The sequence below is a fragment of the Lepidochelys kempii genome, chromosome 1, assembly GCF_965140285.1.
Source record: "Lepidochelys kempii isolate rLepKem1 chromosome 1, rLepKem1.hap1, whole genome shotgun sequence".
Lineage (NCBI taxonomy): Eukaryota > Metazoa > Chordata > Testudines > Cheloniidae > Lepidochelys > Lepidochelys kempii.
In genome coordinates, this window is record NC_136380.1 from 232608360 (window position 1) to 232627719 (window position 19360).

Genomic DNA, 19360 nt, shown 5'->3' on the forward strand with positions numbered 1-19360 from the left:
GCATGAAGCCCCTTTTCTGTGCTCTCGCTGTTGCCTGATTCAAATGCAGAGGGACAGAGTAGTTTTGGATTGGGATTGGGGGAGGGAAGATGGGACAGGGAATTGGAGGGGATGTGGAGGGGGAAAGACTGGGCCTGGTTGGACAAGGAGAATGGCGCTGGGGAGTGAATTGAGGGGAAGGAGGCCTGGAAGCCAGCGGACGGAAGGTAGAGTTAGCTCAGATGAAGAGCTGAGGAGTGGAGGGAGAGACTGGAACTGAACAACTCTGATGGCGATGGCGGCGGGGTGTGTGATGAAGATCCGGGGGGGTGTGATGAAGATCCAGGGTGTGTGAGGAGAATTGGGACTTACTGAACAAAGAAAGTAGCGAAAAGGAGCCCCGGGGGAGAGGGGCAGGACACTAAGATTGGACAAGGAGTTTGGGAACCAGTTGGGACTAGCTGGGCAAGGAAACTGGGACTGAGATAAGAAGCTTGAGGAGGGGAGACTGGGAGGAGGAGTCAGAGGTGGGTAAGAGACAGGGCTAGAGCAGGTTGGAGGGGACTGAACAGGAGTCAAACTTGGGGAGAATGTGCAGAAGTCTGTACCCAGTCCCCTTCACATCATGGAATGGAACTGAAGATTCCTGTCTCACCATTCGTCTATTTTCAGCAGATATCTATGAAAGCCACTCAGTCTCTCACCCCTCTGGTCTCCAGAGAGGGTGATAAGGGATCTAAATGGATCTGACCCTGCTGATGATGCATGTTTGTGTCAGTGATGCCAAGTGGTATACTTTTTTTTTTTTCAGTTTTCTAAAAAAAACCAACCCCTAGGAAATTACACACACACACCTTTATATTAAAAACATTATCAATGTAAAGTCAAACACTCAGAAATGAGGAAGTGATGGTAGAGTTCAGGTTGTATATGTATTATGATAGTCCTTAATTACATGATCACATACCACTATTTTTCCACCGGACTCGTACGCAGGATGTATCTGCTCTGGGGATGAATTAGGGTTGTGTAGTAAAAGACTAGGACCTCTGATTCTTTTGTTACAGAAGTCAGAAGGTGTATAGTGAATGAGACAAGGGATTACAAGAAAAGAGAGGATGGCCTCATAGATGACACAGTTGAATGGTGCCCTTAATAACTGGATTCTATTTCTGTTTCTGCCATACTTACCATGTGATGCTAGTCAAGTGACTTAAAACACATTTTTCACAGGTGGTCCCTAACACTGTGTTCCTCATTTCCTGGGTGCCTGACTTGAGACCCTGGGGTCTGATCTGTAGAAGTGCTAACTCCTGCCAGCTGTAACTAAGTCAAGGGGAGCTGTGCTTCAAATACATAATGTGGTACTTAATGCTAAGTAGTCCAATAATGAGTTTTAAATCCCATCCTACAAGTCTCAAACTGAGCACCTGAAATTAGTAGATACTAACAATAAGATGCAGGGCCCTTTCTTCCTGTAAGAAGATCACATGCAATTTCTTCACTTTCATTTTTCCTTTGTGTATTTTAATCTTGTGACTTTGCTGCTTGCTTTTGAAGTTTCTGCAAAGACCTTTCTAAATGATGGGTTGAGAACTAGTAATGTTGAGGAACAGAGGAATCTGGAGTAACTGATGTGGATATTGTTCCATGAGTGTGTCTGCTTATTGAGGTGCCCTTTTTTTAGAGGTGGAATGTTTCATGGCATCACTTTCAAACATGTCCTTTCCATGTTAGCTCAACTGAATTGGCTTAACTCCCTTCTACCAAGTGTAACCTGCAAGAAAGTCTGGAATAATTCTGAGATGCAAACTGCCCCATTCAACTTGGTGAGGTATTAACTCAGATGCTCAGGGGTAATGAATTAAATATCAACATTAATGTCATTCTTAATGTAAGAAAGAAGAGAACAGAATCACAGATCTGTGCAGCTTACTATGAGCAATGTCTCATTTTGCTGCCACAAGGGGTGGCCTGAGAGAGAGGCTGCTCCTTTCCCCTGCTAACTCAGGCTCTTCAGCCTTAACAGCTCTTATTCAAGTCCCCATGAGACCTTGTCTTCACTAAAGGGGAAAAAAATAGATGTTCATAACTCATGTTAGCTAACATGGTAAAATCTTAAAGACGACGAGGCAGGGACAAAATGGTATATTACACAATTTGTTTCAGTAACCCCTAAGTCAATCATGTAAATATTGTGGCTATACCAGCAAAGCCACTGAAGTAGTGCACTTAAATCTAATTTAAAAAGCTAGTTTCACTTCAACTCCTCTTCCTGTGATGTTAAATGGAACCGAAGAACATACCACTATTCTATGCAAAGCCAGTTAGGGCACAAGTTTGTATCAGCGATGCCGGCACAGTTTCAGGAATAGGGGCCATGATTTAAGTGCTATACCAGGAGCACAGAACATGATTTCTCAGCATTGGAACAGCAAAACTTTACAAAAAATAGAATAGTATTTTTCACAGCAGACTAGAACTAGAGGGGATCACACTCTGAGTGTGAATACTTAGCCAACGTTTCTCTAAATCATCTTCCATACAGTGATATTTTTCTTAGAACTGAGAGAGGTTAAAGCCTCAGCCAACTTACCAAAAGGAATACTACACAGCCAATCTCCACTAAATTTTTTTTAAAAGTAATTGGACTTTTGAAATGGTTTTCATTTGTGGTGAGTAGGAAACAATATGTAAGATTTTAATCTCAAAGGACAGAAGAAAATGATATTTAGAAATTTGGGTCAATGTTAAACACTTAACTTTTTTCATATGACATATTAGGGCTGTCAAACAATTAATCACGATTAATCACACTTAAAACAATAGAATACCATTTATTTAAATATTTTTGGGTGTTTTCTACATTTTCAAATATTGATTTCAATTACAACAATACAAACTGTACAGTGCTCACTTGTTTTTTTTACAGTGCAAGTACTTGTAATTAAAAATAGTATTTTTCAATTCACCTAATACAAGTACTGTAGTGCAAACTCTTTATCATGAAAGTTGAACTTACAAATGTAGATGTACAAAAATAAGGCATTAAAAAATAAAACAATGTAAAATTTTAGAGCCTGCAAGTCCACTCAGTCCTACTTCTTGTTCAGCCAGTCGCTCAGACAAACCAGTTTATATTTATGGGAGATGCTGCTGCCTGCTTCTTGTTTACAATGTCACCTGAAAGTGAGACCAGGCATTTTCATGGCACTATTGTAGCCAGTGTCGCAAGACATTTACATGCTAGATGCGCTAAAGATTCATATGTTCCTTCATGCTTCAACTACCATTCCCGGGTGTGACTAGTTCGGTCACAGAGACTCCCTTGTGACTGTCACCCGATGTGCTGAGACTACCTCTGAGCTTGTTTTCTGTCAGCTTGGGACCCCAGAACTCTGTCTTGTTGAACCAGACATACTGGCCAGCTGCAACACAGACCCAGGGTCTGAACCACATCCCCAAAGCTGCAGGCTTTAACTGAAAACCACTCAGCGGGTACTCCTGTCTCCAATACCCAGCTCCAATGGGATCCAAACCCCAAATAAATCCATTTTACTCTGTTCAGTCACAAATTTAATTCATGCATTTTTTTTTTTTAACGAGCATCATCAGCATGGAAGCATGTCTTCTGGAATGGTGGCTAAAGCATGAAGGGGCATACAAATGTTTAGCATATCTGGCACATAAATACCTTGCAATGTCTGATACAAAAGTGCCATGCAAATACCTGTTCTAACTTTCTGGTGACACTGTAAATAAGACTGCAGTATTATCTCCTGTATATGTAAACAAACTTGTTTGCTTACCTGAATAAGAAGTAGGACTGAGTGGACTTGTAGACTCTGAAGTTTTACACGGTTGTGGTTTTGACTGCAGTTATGTAAGAAAAAAATCTACATTTGTAAGTTGCACTTTCAGGACAGATTGCACTACAGTAACTTGTATGAGGTGAATTGAAAAATACTATCATTTTTACAGTGCAAATATTTGTAATAAAAATATACATTGATTTCAATTACAACACAGAATACTATATATATATGAAAATGTAGAAAAACATCCAAAATAATAAATTTCAATTGCTATTCTATTTAACAGTGCGATTAAAAATGTGATTAATCGCGATTAATTTTTTTGAGTTAATCGCCTGAGTTAACTGCGATTAATCGACAGCTTTTTTCATAGCCCTTATCTGATCTGCATTCAGTTTTAAATTAGTCTGTTCAGTGAAGAAAATTAAGTGAGGAACCAAATTAGGTTAAACTTTCTGTCAGAGCATTTTTGTGCATCAAGCTTCAGTTCAGGATAGATCAGAATGGTGGACAAAGCCTCTAAGCTATCAGTTTAAGATCATATCTGCATGCCACAGAACTTTATATTCAAATAATTAAAATAGCCACTTGAAATGTAGTAATGTAGCCACTGACATGGTGATCAAATATGTCCTTTGGTTTGGAAATATTTAAGTCTCATTGCCTTTAACATAACCATTCTTTTTTATTCATTCATCCCAGCCACTAATCTGTATTGTTACAAGCACAGGGTCAATAATATTACACATCACTTATTCTTATTGTCATCCTCATAGTATCGCTGTTTCATAGCCCTGTATTTTCTGAGATAATACAAGGCCTCTAGCTCTTTTATAACAAATTCTCCGCGACTAATTAGTTGCTTAATTTTTTCTGGATCTTTCACATCCTTATTTTTTAGGAAAGCTGCCTTCAAACGGCTTCTAAAGTAGTCTGCTCCTTTGGGATATTCCCTTCCAAGGTACAGCAGCTTTAAAAACAAAAACAAATATTTTAGAACTTGGCACTATGTGGCAAAAATGTTTTTATCTAGTTAAGCAAAAGTACTAATGGCATTCAAGACACTTACATTTTTGTAAAGATTCAGCACTTCACCTCTTAAAGGACTGGCCATTTTTCATATTTCACTGAACATAGCCACTTAATTCTTGTGTGATTATTTACCTGAAGAATAATCAGTTTGATATTAGCCACACACTGAACTAACAAGTGACTGCACTTTAACCATTTATGGTATGATATTACTTACACTAATGTCCAAAATACCTCTTGAATTGAGTTTTCCTTAACTTTTGCTTTCCTGAATTAGCATAAGTGCACTTATAATTTAATGAAGACAGATCTTATTTTAAGCAAAGTTGCAATCAATTCTGAAAATAAATAATAATTCAATGTATAGTCCCTAGTTCTAGCTTGCTAGCTTCCAACATTAGCATTTTTTATAATTCCCTGTGTTAATATCTAATTTATATTGCAAGTAAGTGGTGTATCCTCCACCTCAATTAGATTGTTGGTCTTTCAAGTACCGTAGCCCTGTCAATTCTGAGATGAAGCAAAAAGTGGCTTGTTTTGCGTCTGGAAGTAAGATATTGTTACTATAGAAACCAAGCAATTGAGATTCAAAAGTGGAAACAACTGAGATAGAAGAACTTTTCTGCAGTGACTTCTAAGTTCTTTTATACTCTGCTTTTCCTTAGTTTCTAGTCACAGCTGATCTGGTATTTGTAATTAGAAAGTAGCTGAACATGAGGTCAGCAAGCTGTATGTTCTGAGTTTAACTCTTGTAGCAAGACTGCAATTGAATCCTGGAAAGATTTCTATGAAGAGTAGAGACCCAAGAAAAGGACAGTGTGACAGGGTCGGGCCAGATGGCTATAGGAGAGTAATAGAAGGCAGATATATTAGCCCCAGGCTAAGTAGGTCCCTTTTACCTGGGTAAGGTAACAGGGAAGGTTTTTGTTTTTTTTTTTTTTTTTTTTTTTTTTTTGAAACAGAAAGGAAATTTATTTGTAACAATTACAAAGAATACAAAAGGATAAAGAAAAACTTAGCAACAAAACAACGCAATCAGAAGGTATACAACAGCTTTCAGGAGGGAGAGGTGTTCAGGTTAGCCCAGGCCCAGAGCGGGGGGGCTTCCTCGACACTCGTGGTCTTCCACCCTCCTGAGTTACCTGGTGGCCTAGAGCGGGGGGGCTTCCTCGACACTCGTGGTCTTCCACCCTCTCGAGTTACCTAGTGCCGCGCCCAGGGTCACTGACCCTCCCTCTCCTGAGAGTGCCCAACAAGATGGGCACGGCTGCGGGGTGGGTGGTTGGGAGGGAGGGGGGTACACCCATGTATTATAGGACCCCTCCTAGAAGACAGTAATAATGGTATTCACAGCAACTAACGGCTGTGGCCGGCGGCTCTCGCTCTTTCCCTCATTCAGAGGGTCAGACGGAGGGAACCGGACGGGGTCACCGAGCAGAGAACCCCGGACAGCGCCCACCGCTCCTCGAAGGTGTCAAGGGAGTCGGTGGACGCTGCCCAGAGGAACTCCGCCCGGATACGTGAATGTACTGAGAGTCGGAAAACGGCCTCACAATCGCAGGACGCCTCATGAGCCAACCTCCGCTCTCTGGTCTTATAAATGGCTGTTTTAGCCAAGGCTAGGAGGAGGCTAACCAGGAGATCCCGCGACTTGGTGGGGCCACGGATGGGGAGTGAATAGATAAAGAGGTGGGGGGAGAAATGAAGCCAAAAGCGCAAAAGAATATTTGTGAGGAGCCGAAAAAGAGGCTGCAATCTGGCACACTCTAAATAGACGTGCGCCAGGGTTTCCCTCACGTTGCAAAAAGGGCAAGTCTCCGGAAGGGAGGTAAAACGCGTCAAAAACACGCCCGTGCTCACAGCCCCGTGAAGGAGCCGCCAACTGATGTCCCCGACGGGCCTCGGGACCAAGGTGGAGTACAGGCTGGCCCACCGAGGTTGCTCACCCTCCAAAGGTGGTAAGAGATCTCGCCACTTCGTATCGGGGCGGGACACCAGGGTGCGGGCATGAAGGGTATGGAGTGTGAGTGTATATAAATATTGCCGTGATGCAACTTGAAAACCGACCGGTTGCAGTTCATGCAGCCGGCTTGCAGTGAAAGGATGAGGGGTGTGTTGGGATCGGCAGGGTAGGGGCCCGATGGAAAGGTCCGGCGGGCCTGGGGTAAGGGATGGGCGGGGTGCGCCCTCGCACAAGGCTCGGCTAACATAAGCCCGAGCGGCGGGGGTCAGAGCGGCCTCCACCTCCTGAAGCACGCGCCGGGGGGTGCGAAGGCTGGAGAGCCCCATACGTCGAGCGAGCGTCAGGGGATCCAGCCAGTCCCCCCGGTCGTAGTCCAGGAGGTCCCCGACCCTCGTAACTCCCGCCAGGACCAACCTCTGGCGCACCGTGCGGGACTCCGCCGCCTGCACACAAAGTTGGGGGTTGTGTAGCAGGGGCTCCGTGAGGAGATCTGCCCCCACGATGGCCGCCATGGACCTGGTCGTTGAAAACAGTTTCCAGGCCCGGAGGAGGTCCTGGTAGAAATCCGGCAGCCCGGAGAGGTCTCGCGGAAAACCTCTCGGGCAAAGATAAAAGAGCTGTCGGTCATATCGGAGCCCATGGAAACGGCGTAAAAAGGCATGCGCCAATATGCTCCACGTCGAACTACCTGCACTATAAAGGAGCCTCTGCAGGGCCTGGAGGCGGAAAACGCGGACCTGAGTGTACAGACACTTCAGGTTCTGCCCTCCTTCCTTCAGGGGCAAGTGGAGAACTCCAACAGGGGCCCAGTGCAATCCTGACCAAAAGAACTCCAGAATCAATCTCCGGAGGTGGGACAGGAAACCCCGGGCCGGGGCTAGGGTGTTGAGCCGGTACCAGAGCGTGGACAGGACTAGTTGGTTAAGCACCAGTGCTCTCCCCCGAAGGGAGAGACATCGGAGTAGCCTCGTCCATTTCCTGATCCGCTCAATCACGCCGCCTTCCAAATTTTGCCAGTTCTCCGGCGGAGAAGGGTGCGTGGCAGAAAGGTAAACGCCGAGATAGAGCAGAGGGCCGGCACTCCACCGGATGGTCTGAAGCGCGGGTGGGAGGGAGCTCACCTGCCGCCAGCCCCCCACCGCCAAGCCAGAGCTCTTGACCCAGTTGACTCGGGCGGAGGAGGCTGCCGAAAAGATGGCTTGGCAGGCCTCCACTCGCGCCAAGTCGCCCGGGTCCTGGACCACGAGGAGGACGTCATCGGCGTACGCCGACAGGACCAGCCGCAGCTCCGGCTCCCGCAGCACCAACCCCGTCAACCTCCTGCGGAGGAGACAGAGGAAAGGCTCGATCGCCAGAGCGTACAGCTGGCCTGAGAGGGGACACCCCTGCCGCACCCCTCGCCCGAAGCTGACCGGTTCGGTCAGGGTCCAGTTGAGCCTAACCAGACACTCCGCGGAGGCGTACAGCACCCGGAGAAAACTCACAAACTGAGGTCCGAATCCAAACGCTCGCAGGGTGCTCAGGAGGTACCCATGATCTACCCTATCGAAAGCCTTCTCTTGATCGAGAGACAGGAGGGCGAACGACAAACCGTCTCTCCGCCCGAGTTCCAAAAGGTCTCGGACTAAAAAGAGGTTGTCGAAAATGCTGCGACCCGGGACAGTATAGGTCTGGTCTGGGTGAATCACGTCCGCCATCACGGACCCTAGCCGCAGCGAGATTGCTTTCGCTACGATTTTGTAATCCGTGTTAAGGAGTGAGAGGGGACGCCAGTTTCGTAAGTCGCGGAGGTCCCCCCTCTTCGGCAGCAAGGCGAGCACCGCTCGTCTGCACGAGAGAGGGAGGACCCCGCCCTGCAAGGACTCAGCCCAGACAGCGACTAGGTCTGGGCCAAGGATGTCCCAGAACGCGCGGTAAAACTCCACGGTCAGCCCGTCCATGCCCGGAGATTTATTGGTGGGCATGCGACGGAGGGCTTCCGAGAACTCGGCCAGGGTGAGAGGCAGCTCTAGCCGGTCTCGGTCGCCCACGCTGACCGTGGGGAGTTCCTCCCAGAGCACCCCGCAAGCGCCAGGATCGGTCGGATCCGGGGAGAAAAGGTTCGCGTAGAAGTCACGGGCCCTCCCACACATCCCCTCCGGATCCGTGAGGGGGGTGCCGTCGTCCGCTAGAAGGCAGGTGACGTGTTTTTTGGCCCCCCTCGTTTTCTCCAGGGCGTAGAAGAAGCGGGAGCCGCGATCCATCTCCTGAAGGAGGCGGATGCGGGACCGGACAAAGGCACCTCGGGCCCGGTGGTCCTCGAGGGCTCGAAGTTCCTCCCGCTTCTCCCGGCACGCTCCGCAGAGGGACGGGTCCCCGGGGCTGGCGGCCAGGCGCCTCTCCAGCTCTAAGACCTCCCGTTCCAACTGCTCTATCGCCGCATTTCTCCGTCGGCTGGTGCCCCGAGTGTAGTTGCGGCAGAAGAGCTTGGCACGTACCTTCCCTAAATCCCACCAGCGCCGCACCGAGGGAAAGGCACGCCACTGTTCCCGCCAGGCCAGCCAAAACTCCCGGAAGGACATCACAAAGCTCTCGTCCTCCAACAGGCTGTTGTTAAAATGCCAGTAAGCCGGCCCCGGTCCCTCTGCACGGAGGGAGACCGTGACGGCAACCAAATGATGGTCGGAAAAAGGGGCCGGCCGAATGGTGGAGGAGTGGGCCTGTGAAAGATGGAGACGGGATAGATAAATACGGTCTAACCGAGAGCGGTGTGACCGACGGGCCTCCACCCGAACGAAGGTAAACGTGGAAGTATCATCTGGGTGATGGTCACGCCAGACGTCCACTAGGGAGTGACAGTCGACTATGTCTCGGAGAATGGTCGCGGCGGCCGGGCTCGGCTCGGCCCCCGAGCGGTCCCGCTCCTCGAGGGTGGTGTTAAAGTCCCCTCCCAGGATCAGGCACTCGTGTGGATCTAGGGTGTCAAGAAATTCGGACACCTGCTGGTAGAATTGCGGCCGCTGTGAACTCACTTGCGGGGCATAGATATTAACAAAATTGACCACGAGCCCCTCCAGACGAACTCGGAGGTGCAACAAGTGGCCCGGCACGGCCTCAGTGACTCCTAGCACCTCGGGCCGCAGGGTGGGGGAGAACAGGGTCGCCACTCCAGCTTGCCAAGCCGTGCAGTGGCTGAAGTATACCCCGTCCCCCCACTCCAGCCGCCACCTATCCTCGGCGGTTGGGTCCGTGTGGGTCTCCTGCAGGAAAACCACAGAGTACCCCCCCTCCCGAAGGTAGGAGAGCACCTGGGACCTGCGGAGAGCCATCCTACAGCCCCTGGTGTTCAGGGTTACAATAATGAGAGGTGTCATGCGGAGGGCTGGGGGGGTGGGGAGTTCTCAGTGGTGGGGGTACTCATGGCCCCCGGCGGGTCGCGTAGCAACCCGTGTCCCATCCCGTGAGTAAGTAACTCTTTCCGGAAGCTGCGGGCCCGCTCGTAGGCCGCGGCACCGCCCTTCCCTTGCCCCCTACCCTCCCTCATAAGGGCTCTCGCGGCCCGAAGGAGTCGATCAAAGTCCCCCCATTGCTGGAGAGCCAGCTGTGCCCTATCGCGGGCACCACGGCATCGTTTCAAGAACTCCCGTAGTGCATGCTGCAGCTCATGGGGGGGTAGGGTTACAAGTCCCAGAGCAGTCCCTGGTGGGGCTTTTGATACAGCTTCGTGGTCCGCTAAGGCGGGTAGGCAGGGTGCGGACCGCCGACGGGGTGTCTGGCAGGCTGGGGTTATTAACTCCATCTCGTGCCTTGGGGCGGACGGGGATGGCAGGGGGAAAGGTGCAACTCCTGGGGAGTCGCAACTAGAAAACGTAAAGACTGCTCCCTGGGGGGAATCTGCAAAAGGCGGAAAAAAAATAACCCCAGGGGCGGCGGTAGCCTTGCAGGAGGAGGGAAACTGAACCGGAATAGGGGTGGGGGCAGGGGCAGAGGTAAGGCCCTGGGCTTCAGGAGGCGAGCAGCAAAAAGAAGGTGCCTCCCGAGCAGGGTCGGGGGTTAAGGGGCAAGGGAAGGGGCTCCGAGGAATGCTAGGTACTGGCTCCGGGGTGATCGTGGCAGCCATGGCCTCAGGTGGTAAACCACTTTCCGTGGGGTGCTCACCCGGAAAGGCAGTCAGGGGGAAAGAACATGGGGAGAGGGGGCCTGGGGTGAGATTGCCCAAATCGAGGCCGGCCGGCAGTAAGTCATCCCCTCCCTGGGTGACCGGGGTCAAATCCAGGGCTTCAATCTCTGCGTACACAGAGGAGAGGCCAACTCCCACCACCCCAGGGGCCTCTCCGCTAGGGCCCGCCTCGGCGGTCACGTCGGGGTTCATTGGGAGTTCAGGTGGTATCTGGTTAGAAGGGGCTTCCCCCGGGGCTTCGGAGGGGAGGGTCCCCCGCGGAGGGGGGATTCCACCCTCCAATGCTGGTCTATCTTCACCTCCCGACACCAGTGAATGGATCTCACTCGTGGCCGAGGCGGGAGGCTCAAGGTCGGTACCTCCCTTCCTGGTCTTCCGGGGGGCTTCCGCGTCAGATGAATGCAGCGGAGCTCGAGCCCTCCGCTTGCCTCGCTTCCCCTGGACTACAGTCCAGCCCTCCATGGCGTCGTCCGGGGGTTGAGTAGCAGGGGACGGAGCGGGGCGCGGAGGCAGAGGTTCAGGGGTTTGGGGGGGTAGCGGCAAGGCAACATTAGGGGCGGGGGGTTCTCCTTGGGGCGAGCCCTCTCCTGCACCCGGTAAAAGCTTTGCCACACCCCCCTCCATAGGCTCTGCCGAGGTGGTTACGGCAAGAGTGGGACTCCCGTGGTCGCCCGGGCGTTGTTGGAGGGGTGCCTCTTGGGCCCGGACGGGGGCAGCGGTGGATCGGGTGGGAGGGGGGGTGGTGTCGGGTGCCGGGTGGCCAGGGGTGTCGGCAACAACAGGGCCGATATCCCGCCGGGTCTCGGGGGTCTCAGGTGCCCCTCTCCCCCGGGCCAAAGGGCAGTCCCTGCGGACATGCCCTGCCGAGCGGCAGAGGTAGCACCGGGCCTCTCCGGTGGAATAAAAGACCCTATAGCGGGCTCCCTGGTAGGGAACTAGGAAGGACCCCTCGAGCGCCTCTCCGTCACGCACCCCCGCCGGCAGTAAAATCTGCACTTGCCGGCGGAACGATAGGACGTGACGGAGGGCGGGGTCCTTGCAGCCTAACGGGAGAGGGCTAATAACAGAAACAAGCTTCCCCAGGGCAGAAAGAGCAGGTAACAGGGCAACATTAGGTAAAAAGGGAGGAACGGAGGTGAGGACGAAGCGAACGCCCAGATCTTCTAGCGGTTCCAGGGGGAGAAACACCCCCCCCACCACTAGGCCCTTCTCCACCGCCTCCTGGGCGGCAGTCTCCGAGGCCAGAAAGAGAACGACCTTCCCATACATCTTGGAGGCCGCCACAATGGCCATGGGTCCTACCACTTTCGCCAACGCCTGCACGTATGCCTCCACGTGGGGCGAGGCGGGTACTAGGAGGCAACGAACACCGTGCTTCCTGGTCAGGGCGGGAAGAGGGCCCCGACTACTAGTAATGGCAGCGGAGGCAGTGGGAGGGCGAGATGAGGAGGCGGCAGGTGAGGGGGGGCCTGTCGCCACCCGGGCATACGTCCTGGGGGCCGGGGGAGGGATGGTCGCAGAGCTGGTGGAGGGAACAGCTGGGAGGGGTGCCGCGATCGATGACGAGGCCACTGTGGTGGGGGCGGCCTCTGCCACGGAGGGTCCAGCGGCATTAGCGGGGCCCTTCCCTTTTGGCCCGCTTCGATTTTTCCGTCTAACTGGGGGGGGGTTCCTAGAATCTAGTGGGGCAGGAACCAGAGCAGCAGTAGTAATCGCCCCGGTGCCTCCCACTGCCGATGCCCCAGCGGGGGCGGTGGCAGGGGTTCTAACAATGGAGGCGGTGGGGAAATCTTGAGGGGTGGGCAGGAGGGTAGATGGGGAAGGGGCAACCAATTTCGGTGGAGGGGCCTTGCGTCCCTCCTTCTCTGCCATTGTAAGCAGGGAGAGACAGGGAAACACTGGGAGGGGGGGGGGCAAAAATCGGGGTCCGGTAGTAGGGGTAGGCTATGGGGTAAACAATCCGGGGGGGGGGGGGGGAGGACAACCCACCACAAGTGTCCAAAGAGTCTCGCTTGGTTGGTTGTTATGCCTGGTCCAAAAGGCAAAGTCCAAAGCAAACAGCTGGATCCGAAGGCAGATGGCAGATTGCCAGCAGGGACGAAGCAGCGGGGGCCGTGATAGTTGTAATAGTGGTGGGGGGGGTTGGGGGCACCGATGGATCTGGGGGTAGCTCCCTGCTACACCCCTGTGCCGCCGCAGGCGCAGCTGAAATGCAGTCAACTCCCCCCCCCGAGGGTAGAAATTCAAAAGAAATCCCTCAGTCTTACGGCCTCTCTCCACGATGATTCATAGCTGCCCGGGAGTTCTCCGGCCTCTGGCGTCTGCTACAGCTGTTGGCTCTGTCCCAAGGCTCTCGGAAAAAGTCCAGGCAAAAAGCAAAACAGCTGGGTCTGGGGGGGTCCACTCCCCTCTCCGGACAGCAGGTTGGCAGTCCCCCCCCCCTCCTCCGGGGGTTTCAAGTAAGCAAGGAGCAAAGTCCAAAAGCAGGCATCGGGGGGGGGGGGGGGTGCTGGCGACCGGCCAGCACACTGACGCAGCTCAAAAAAACGAAAAAAAACAAAACCAAAAAAACAAAGCGTCCGGCCCAAACGCGGGGGGGGAAACTAAGCAAAAGGAAAAGTATGAAAAATCCGGGCCGGGGGGCTTTAGGAAAGAAAGGAAAGCAAATAGCTCAGGAGCGAGTGAAGAACGATTCCGGCTCCTTAACAGGGAAGGGTCCAGAAAAATCAGGAACCTTCTGGAGACAATTAAGACAGCATGATTAGAACACCTACAGCTAAACAAGAAGCTGCTAGAATCAATTAAGGCAGGCTAATCAGGGCACCTGGGTTTTAAAAAGGAGCTCACTTCAGTTTGTGGTGTGCGTGTGAGGAGCTGGGAGCAAGAACGCGGACTGTTGGAGGACTGAGGTGTACAAGCATTATCAGACACCAGGAGGAAGGTCCTATGGTGAGGACAAAGAAGGTGTTGGGAGGAGGCCATGGGGAAGTAGCCCACGGAGTTGTAGCTGTCGCACAGCTGTTCCAGGAGGTGCTCTAGACAGCTGCAGTCCCCAGGGCCCTGGGCTGGAACCTGGAGTAGAGGGCGGGCCCGGGTTCCCCCAAATCCTCCCAACTCCTGGTCAGACACAGGAGGAGTCGACCTGGACTGTGAATTCAGAAAAACGGCCAAGCTGAGGGCTGCTGCGAAGCTCCAAGGCAAGCAAATCCACCAATAAGCGAAAGACCCACCAAGGTACAGCAGGAACTTTGTCACATCTGGTGTCCACAGTGCGGCGGAAGAAGGAGGGTGTTTGGAAGGGAAAAAAAAAAAGAAAGAGGATCTATTTTTTTCACCACAATGGAGGAGGTAGTGTGGGCACTGATAGAAGCCACGGCTGCCCAGCAGGAGGCTACTCGTGTCCAGGCAGCCTCCCAACAGCAGGCAGTGCGCTGCAGCAAGAAACTAATCGCCTGCTGATGGATCAGGCTGCTCAAGACCGGGCTATGTGCGGGAATTGGTAAACGAGGTAAAGGCCCTTACAGAGCTGAACCGCGGCCATGATGGGACACAGATCATGCAGGCCAGCAACTGGCTGCAGAAAATGACGCAGGAAGATAATGTAGCGGCATACCTCCTGGCCTTTGAGAGGACAGCACTGCGGGAGGCTTGGCCCCGAGAACAGTGGTCTGGCATCCTCCTCCATTCCTGTGTGGGGAGGCCCAGAAGGCCTACTATGATTTGCCTGAAGAGGCTGTGGCAGACTACCCCCAGCTGAAAGCAGAGATCCTGGCCAGATCTGGGGTAACTACCACAGTGCGGGCTCAGCGATATCATGAGTGGAGGTACAAGGAAAACAAAACCTCCCAGTTCCAATAATATGACCTCATCCATCTCGCACGAAAGTGGTTACGAACTGAGACCCAGAGTCCAGAGGAGATACTAGAGGTTCTGGTCATCGACCGGTACATGAGAGGACTACCGCCAAACCTTCGCGCCTGGGTAAGCCAGAACAAACCCTCCACCTACGACAAGGTTGTCATGCTGGTAGAAAGGCGAAGGACGGCGAGGGAGCTGACCTGACCAGATAAGGAAGAAGCACCCCGGGTTAAACTAGCAGCACCAAGACCTACAGTTCGGGTGACTGGGCCACCAGGAGAACCAGGTGGAAAAAGAGAGGGGCTGAAGGCCCACCAGAAGCCACAAAGAGTCGGAGCACTGAGGGGGAAAAGAATCGTGATCTTAGACTACCCAAACCAAGAGACCGGGGAATGCCTAGGGCTCCATACAGATGTTACGCCTGTGGGGAGTGGGGACACATAGCTGCACAGTGTCCCAATGCCGAGGAGCTTATGCAGTGTAACCTAGGGAACTGGGCAGACCCATGCTCCCTAATCCACCTTGTGGGGGGTCTCACTAACCCCACATATGTACACTAGACCAGTGAAGCTAAAGGGGGTAGAGACCACAACACTGGTTGATTCGGGGAGTGCTATCATGCTTGTCTCGGGGAAGCTCGTGAAGCGTAGTCAGCTGCTGTGGGCTAAGCGTAAGGGGATAACATGCGTTCATGGGACAGTTGGTTATTACCCCACCATCCCAGTAAAAATCGAGATTCAGGAGAACACTACTGAGATAGCAGCAGGTGTAGTCCCTAAACTCCCATACCCAGTGCACATAGGGAGGGGCTTCCCAGGGTTTGGAGACTTACTCCCAGGAGGGGAATTAGAAAAAGGGGGAAGCCCTGAAAGTAGTGAGGCATCCACAGTAGACTGTCAACCCCCAACCTTCTCTCCACTCAGATTTGTTCTCCACTCCCAGACAGCGTAGAAAGACGAAAAGGGAAAGAAGGGCAGCTAAGGCCTTGGGAACCCAAATACTGGCCCAAAGCCAGAGGGTCGCTCTCGTAGGTAGGCAGACCCAAGCAGCTGAAAAGGAGGCCACCCAGAAGGGAGAAGCACCCGAGTCTGACCCACACCCACACCCTGAACCAGTAAAGGCAATAGAGACTGGCCCCCTAGATCTCAGGCAGATTAGCCCCAGGAGAGGAAATTCTGGACAGGACCAGGCTGAAGACCCAAGGTACCACAACATTAGGAAGGAGGTGACCAAAATAGATGGGGTCCCCGTGGAAGGGAAAACCCAGCGACCAGGACCCTACTTCATAATGAAGAAGAATCTCCTATACCAGGTTGCACCAGTACAGGGGCAGACGGTACAGCAGATCCTAGTACCTCAAAAACACCAGAATGCTGTATTAAGTCTGGCCCATAGTCATCTTTTTGGGGGGCATTTGGGGGTAAAGAAGACCCTGGCACAGGTCCTGCGACGATTCTTCTGGCCTGGAGTACATGAAGTGCAGAGGTACTGTGCGTCCTGCCCGGAGTGTCAGCTGCACAGTCCCCGTCCTCACTTGAGGGCACCTTTAGTACCCCTTCTCATCATGGAGGTCCCCTTCGAGCGAATAGCCATGGATCTTGTGGGACCCCTGGAGAAGACAGCCCAGGGCCACCAATATATACTTGTCGTTCTGGATTATGCTACTCGCTACCCAGAAGCCGTCCCCCTGCGGAACACGGTGTCTAAAACGATAGCTGAAGAGTTGGTAGGGATCTCTGCCCGAGTGGGGCTACCAAAGGAGATACTAACAGACCAAGGTACCCCATTTATGTTGAAGCTAATGAAGGACCTCTGTACGCTGCTCCATATACATACCCTGAGAACTTCAGTCTATCATCCGCAGACCGATGGGCTGGTAGAAAGGTTTAACCGAACCCTCAAGACAATGATAAGGAAAGTGGTAAGTCGAGACGGGAAGGATTGGGACACCCTACTACTCTACCTTATGTTTGCAATCTGGGAGGTACCTCAGGCCTCAACTGGATTTTCCCCCTTTGACTTATTATACGGACACCACCCCGTGGCATAATAGATATTGCAAAAGAAATCTGGGAAGAGGAACCCAATGAGGGGAGAAATATAATTGACCATGTGTTGCAGATGAGAGAACGGATAGCCCAGGTCACCCCTATTGTACGGGAACATTTGGAAAAGGCGCAGGAGGCCCAGCGAACCCATTACAATCGACAGGCAAAAGTCCGACAGTTCCAACCAGGGGATCGGGTGATGGTGTTGGTACCCATGGCAGAAAGCAAGCTTTTGGCACAATGGCATGGGCCCTATGAGGTGATTGAAACCGTGGGGAAGTAACCTACAAGGTGTGGCAGCCAGGATGCCGGAAACAAGAATAAATTTATCACATTAACTTCTTAAAGCCTTGGCACCAAGGAGAGGCGTGTGTAGTGGCCCAAGAGACCCCGATCCAGGGAAATAATATGCAGGAGCAGATCAGGATATCCACTGATCTGACACCAAACCAGAAGAAGGAGGTAACTGAGATGATCAACCGATACCAGGACTTGTTTTCAACCAAACCAGGCCAGACCACCGAAGCATATCACCACATTATCACAGACCCTGGGGCAAAGGTAACTTTAAGGCCCTATCGGGTCCCAGCAGCAAAAAGGGAGAAGATCAAGGCAGAGGTAAAAAGGATGTTGGAGCTGGGAGTCATCGAAGAGTCCCACAGTCAGTGGTCAAGCCCGATTGTGGTGGTGCCCAAACCCGATGGCACCACTAGGTTTTGTAATGACTTTCGCTGGGTGAATGAGATATCCAAATTCGATGCATACCTCATACCCCGTATCGATGAGTTAGTTGACTGCCTGGGCAATGCCTGATTTTTGACCACCCTTGATTTAACAAAAGGATTCTGGCAGATTCCCCTTGCCAAAAATGCGAAAGAAAAGACGGCATTCTCTACACCAGAGGGTCTGTTTCAATATACTGTTCTTCCTTTTGGACTGCATGGGACACCTGCCACCTTCCAGCGTCTTATGGACAAGCTCCTACGGCCCCATACCAGTTATGCAGCGGCATACTTGGATGATTATTCACACCCCAGACTGGGAAACCCACTTAGGAAAGGTGGAAGTGTTTCTGAACACGCTAAGACAGGCTGACCTCACAGCCAACCCAGTCAAGTGTGCTATAGGGCTAGCCGAGGCTAAATACCTTGGCTACACTGTAGGAAGGGGCATGGTCAAGCCCCAAATAAACAAACTAGAGGCTATCCAAAATTGGCCCCGGCCAAATCGGAAAAAGCAAGTCCGGGCATTCCTGGGTGTGGTGGGGTACTACCGATGATTTAGTCCCCATTTTGCTACCAGAGCGAGTCCCCTGACAGACATGATAAAAGCCCGGGGTCCAGACATGGTGAAATGGACAGATGCCACAGAGAAAGCATTCATGGATCTACAGACAGCCCTCTGCAGTAACCCCGTGCTTATAGGCCCAGACTTCAACAAAGAATTCATTTTACAAACAGATGCATCTGAAGTAGGATTGGGAGCTGTCCAATTGCAGATGGTCAGAGATGAAGAACATCCAAACCCAATCCAATACCTCAGCAGGAAACTCCTCCCGAGAGAGCAGAAGTATGCTGTGGTTGAAAGAGAGTGCCTAGCTGTGAAATGGGCCAGGGAAACACTATGTTATTACCTTCTGGGATGACGGTTTACCCTTGTGACCGACCATGCACCCCTCCAGTGGATGCAGCGAAATAAAGAGAAGAACGCAAGGGTGACCAGATGGTTCCTGTCCCTACAACCTTTCCAATTCACCATACAACACCGGGCTGGAAGCCAAACTGGCAATGCAGATGGCTTGTCACGGGTTTTAAAAAGGAGCTCACTTCAGTTTGTGGTGTGCGTGTGAGGAGCTGGGAGCAAGAGGCACTAGGAGCTGAGAGTGAGAACGCGGACTGTTGGAGGACTGAGGTGTACAAGCATTATCAGACACCAGGAGGAAGGTCCTATGGTGAGGATAAAGAAGGTGTTGGGAGGAGGCCATGGGGAAGTAGCCCAGGGAGTTGTTGCTGTCGCACAGCTGTTCCAGGAGGCACTCTAGACAGCTGCAGTCCACAGGGCCCTGGGCTGGAACCCGGAGTAGAGGGCGAGCCTGGGTTCCCCCCAAATCTTCCCAATTCCTGGTCAGACACAGGAGGAGTCGACCTGGACTGTGAATTCAGAAAAACGGCCAAGCTGAAGGCTGCTGTGAAGCTCCAAGGCAAGCAAATCCGCCAGTAAGCACAAGACCCACCAAGGTAGAGCAGGAACTTTGTCACAACAGATTTCAAGCAGTCATTTAGCAGCACTGTCATTACTAAACTTTTTCAGCAACTAGTGAGTTGTATGGGGGCAGAGCCAACACAGCCACCTTATGTGTATTCAAGAAATAAATGATTGCAGGATTCATTTTCCTATGCTTGACTTTATCCTCACACACAGACTCCATGTATTAGTTATAATATTTTATTATTAAGTGGAGGCTGGAGAATTTACCTTCTCAGGCTCAAAGTCTGTACAATTACTT

The 19360-nt window shown here is 51.7% G+C and overlaps 1 protein-coding gene across 6 annotated transcripts in view; it reads right to left on the bottom strand.

The window, feature by feature from the left end:
* Positions 1–4459: 4459 nt before the first annotated feature.
* The window catches only part of ETFRF1 (electron transfer flavoprotein regulatory factor 1), a 30699-nt gene continuing 15798 nt past the window's right edge, over positions 4460–19360 (bottom strand). For 5 of the 6 annotated variants that reach the window (XM_073317964.2, XM_073317955.2, XM_073317936.2 and 2 more), the window contains 2 exons: positions 4864–4958; positions 4460–4764 (listed from right to left, as the gene is read on the bottom strand). In XM_073317964.2, the coding sequence (XP_073174065.1) occupies positions 4543–4764; positions 4864–4908 (267 nt within the window). In that variant the 5' untranslated portion in view covers positions 4909–4958 and the 3' untranslated portion in view covers positions 4460–4542. Of the gene's footprint in view, positions 4765–4863; positions 4959–12937; positions 13024–19360 lie in introns of those variants that run through there. The other variant, XM_078849461.1, reaches the window with a different exon arrangement.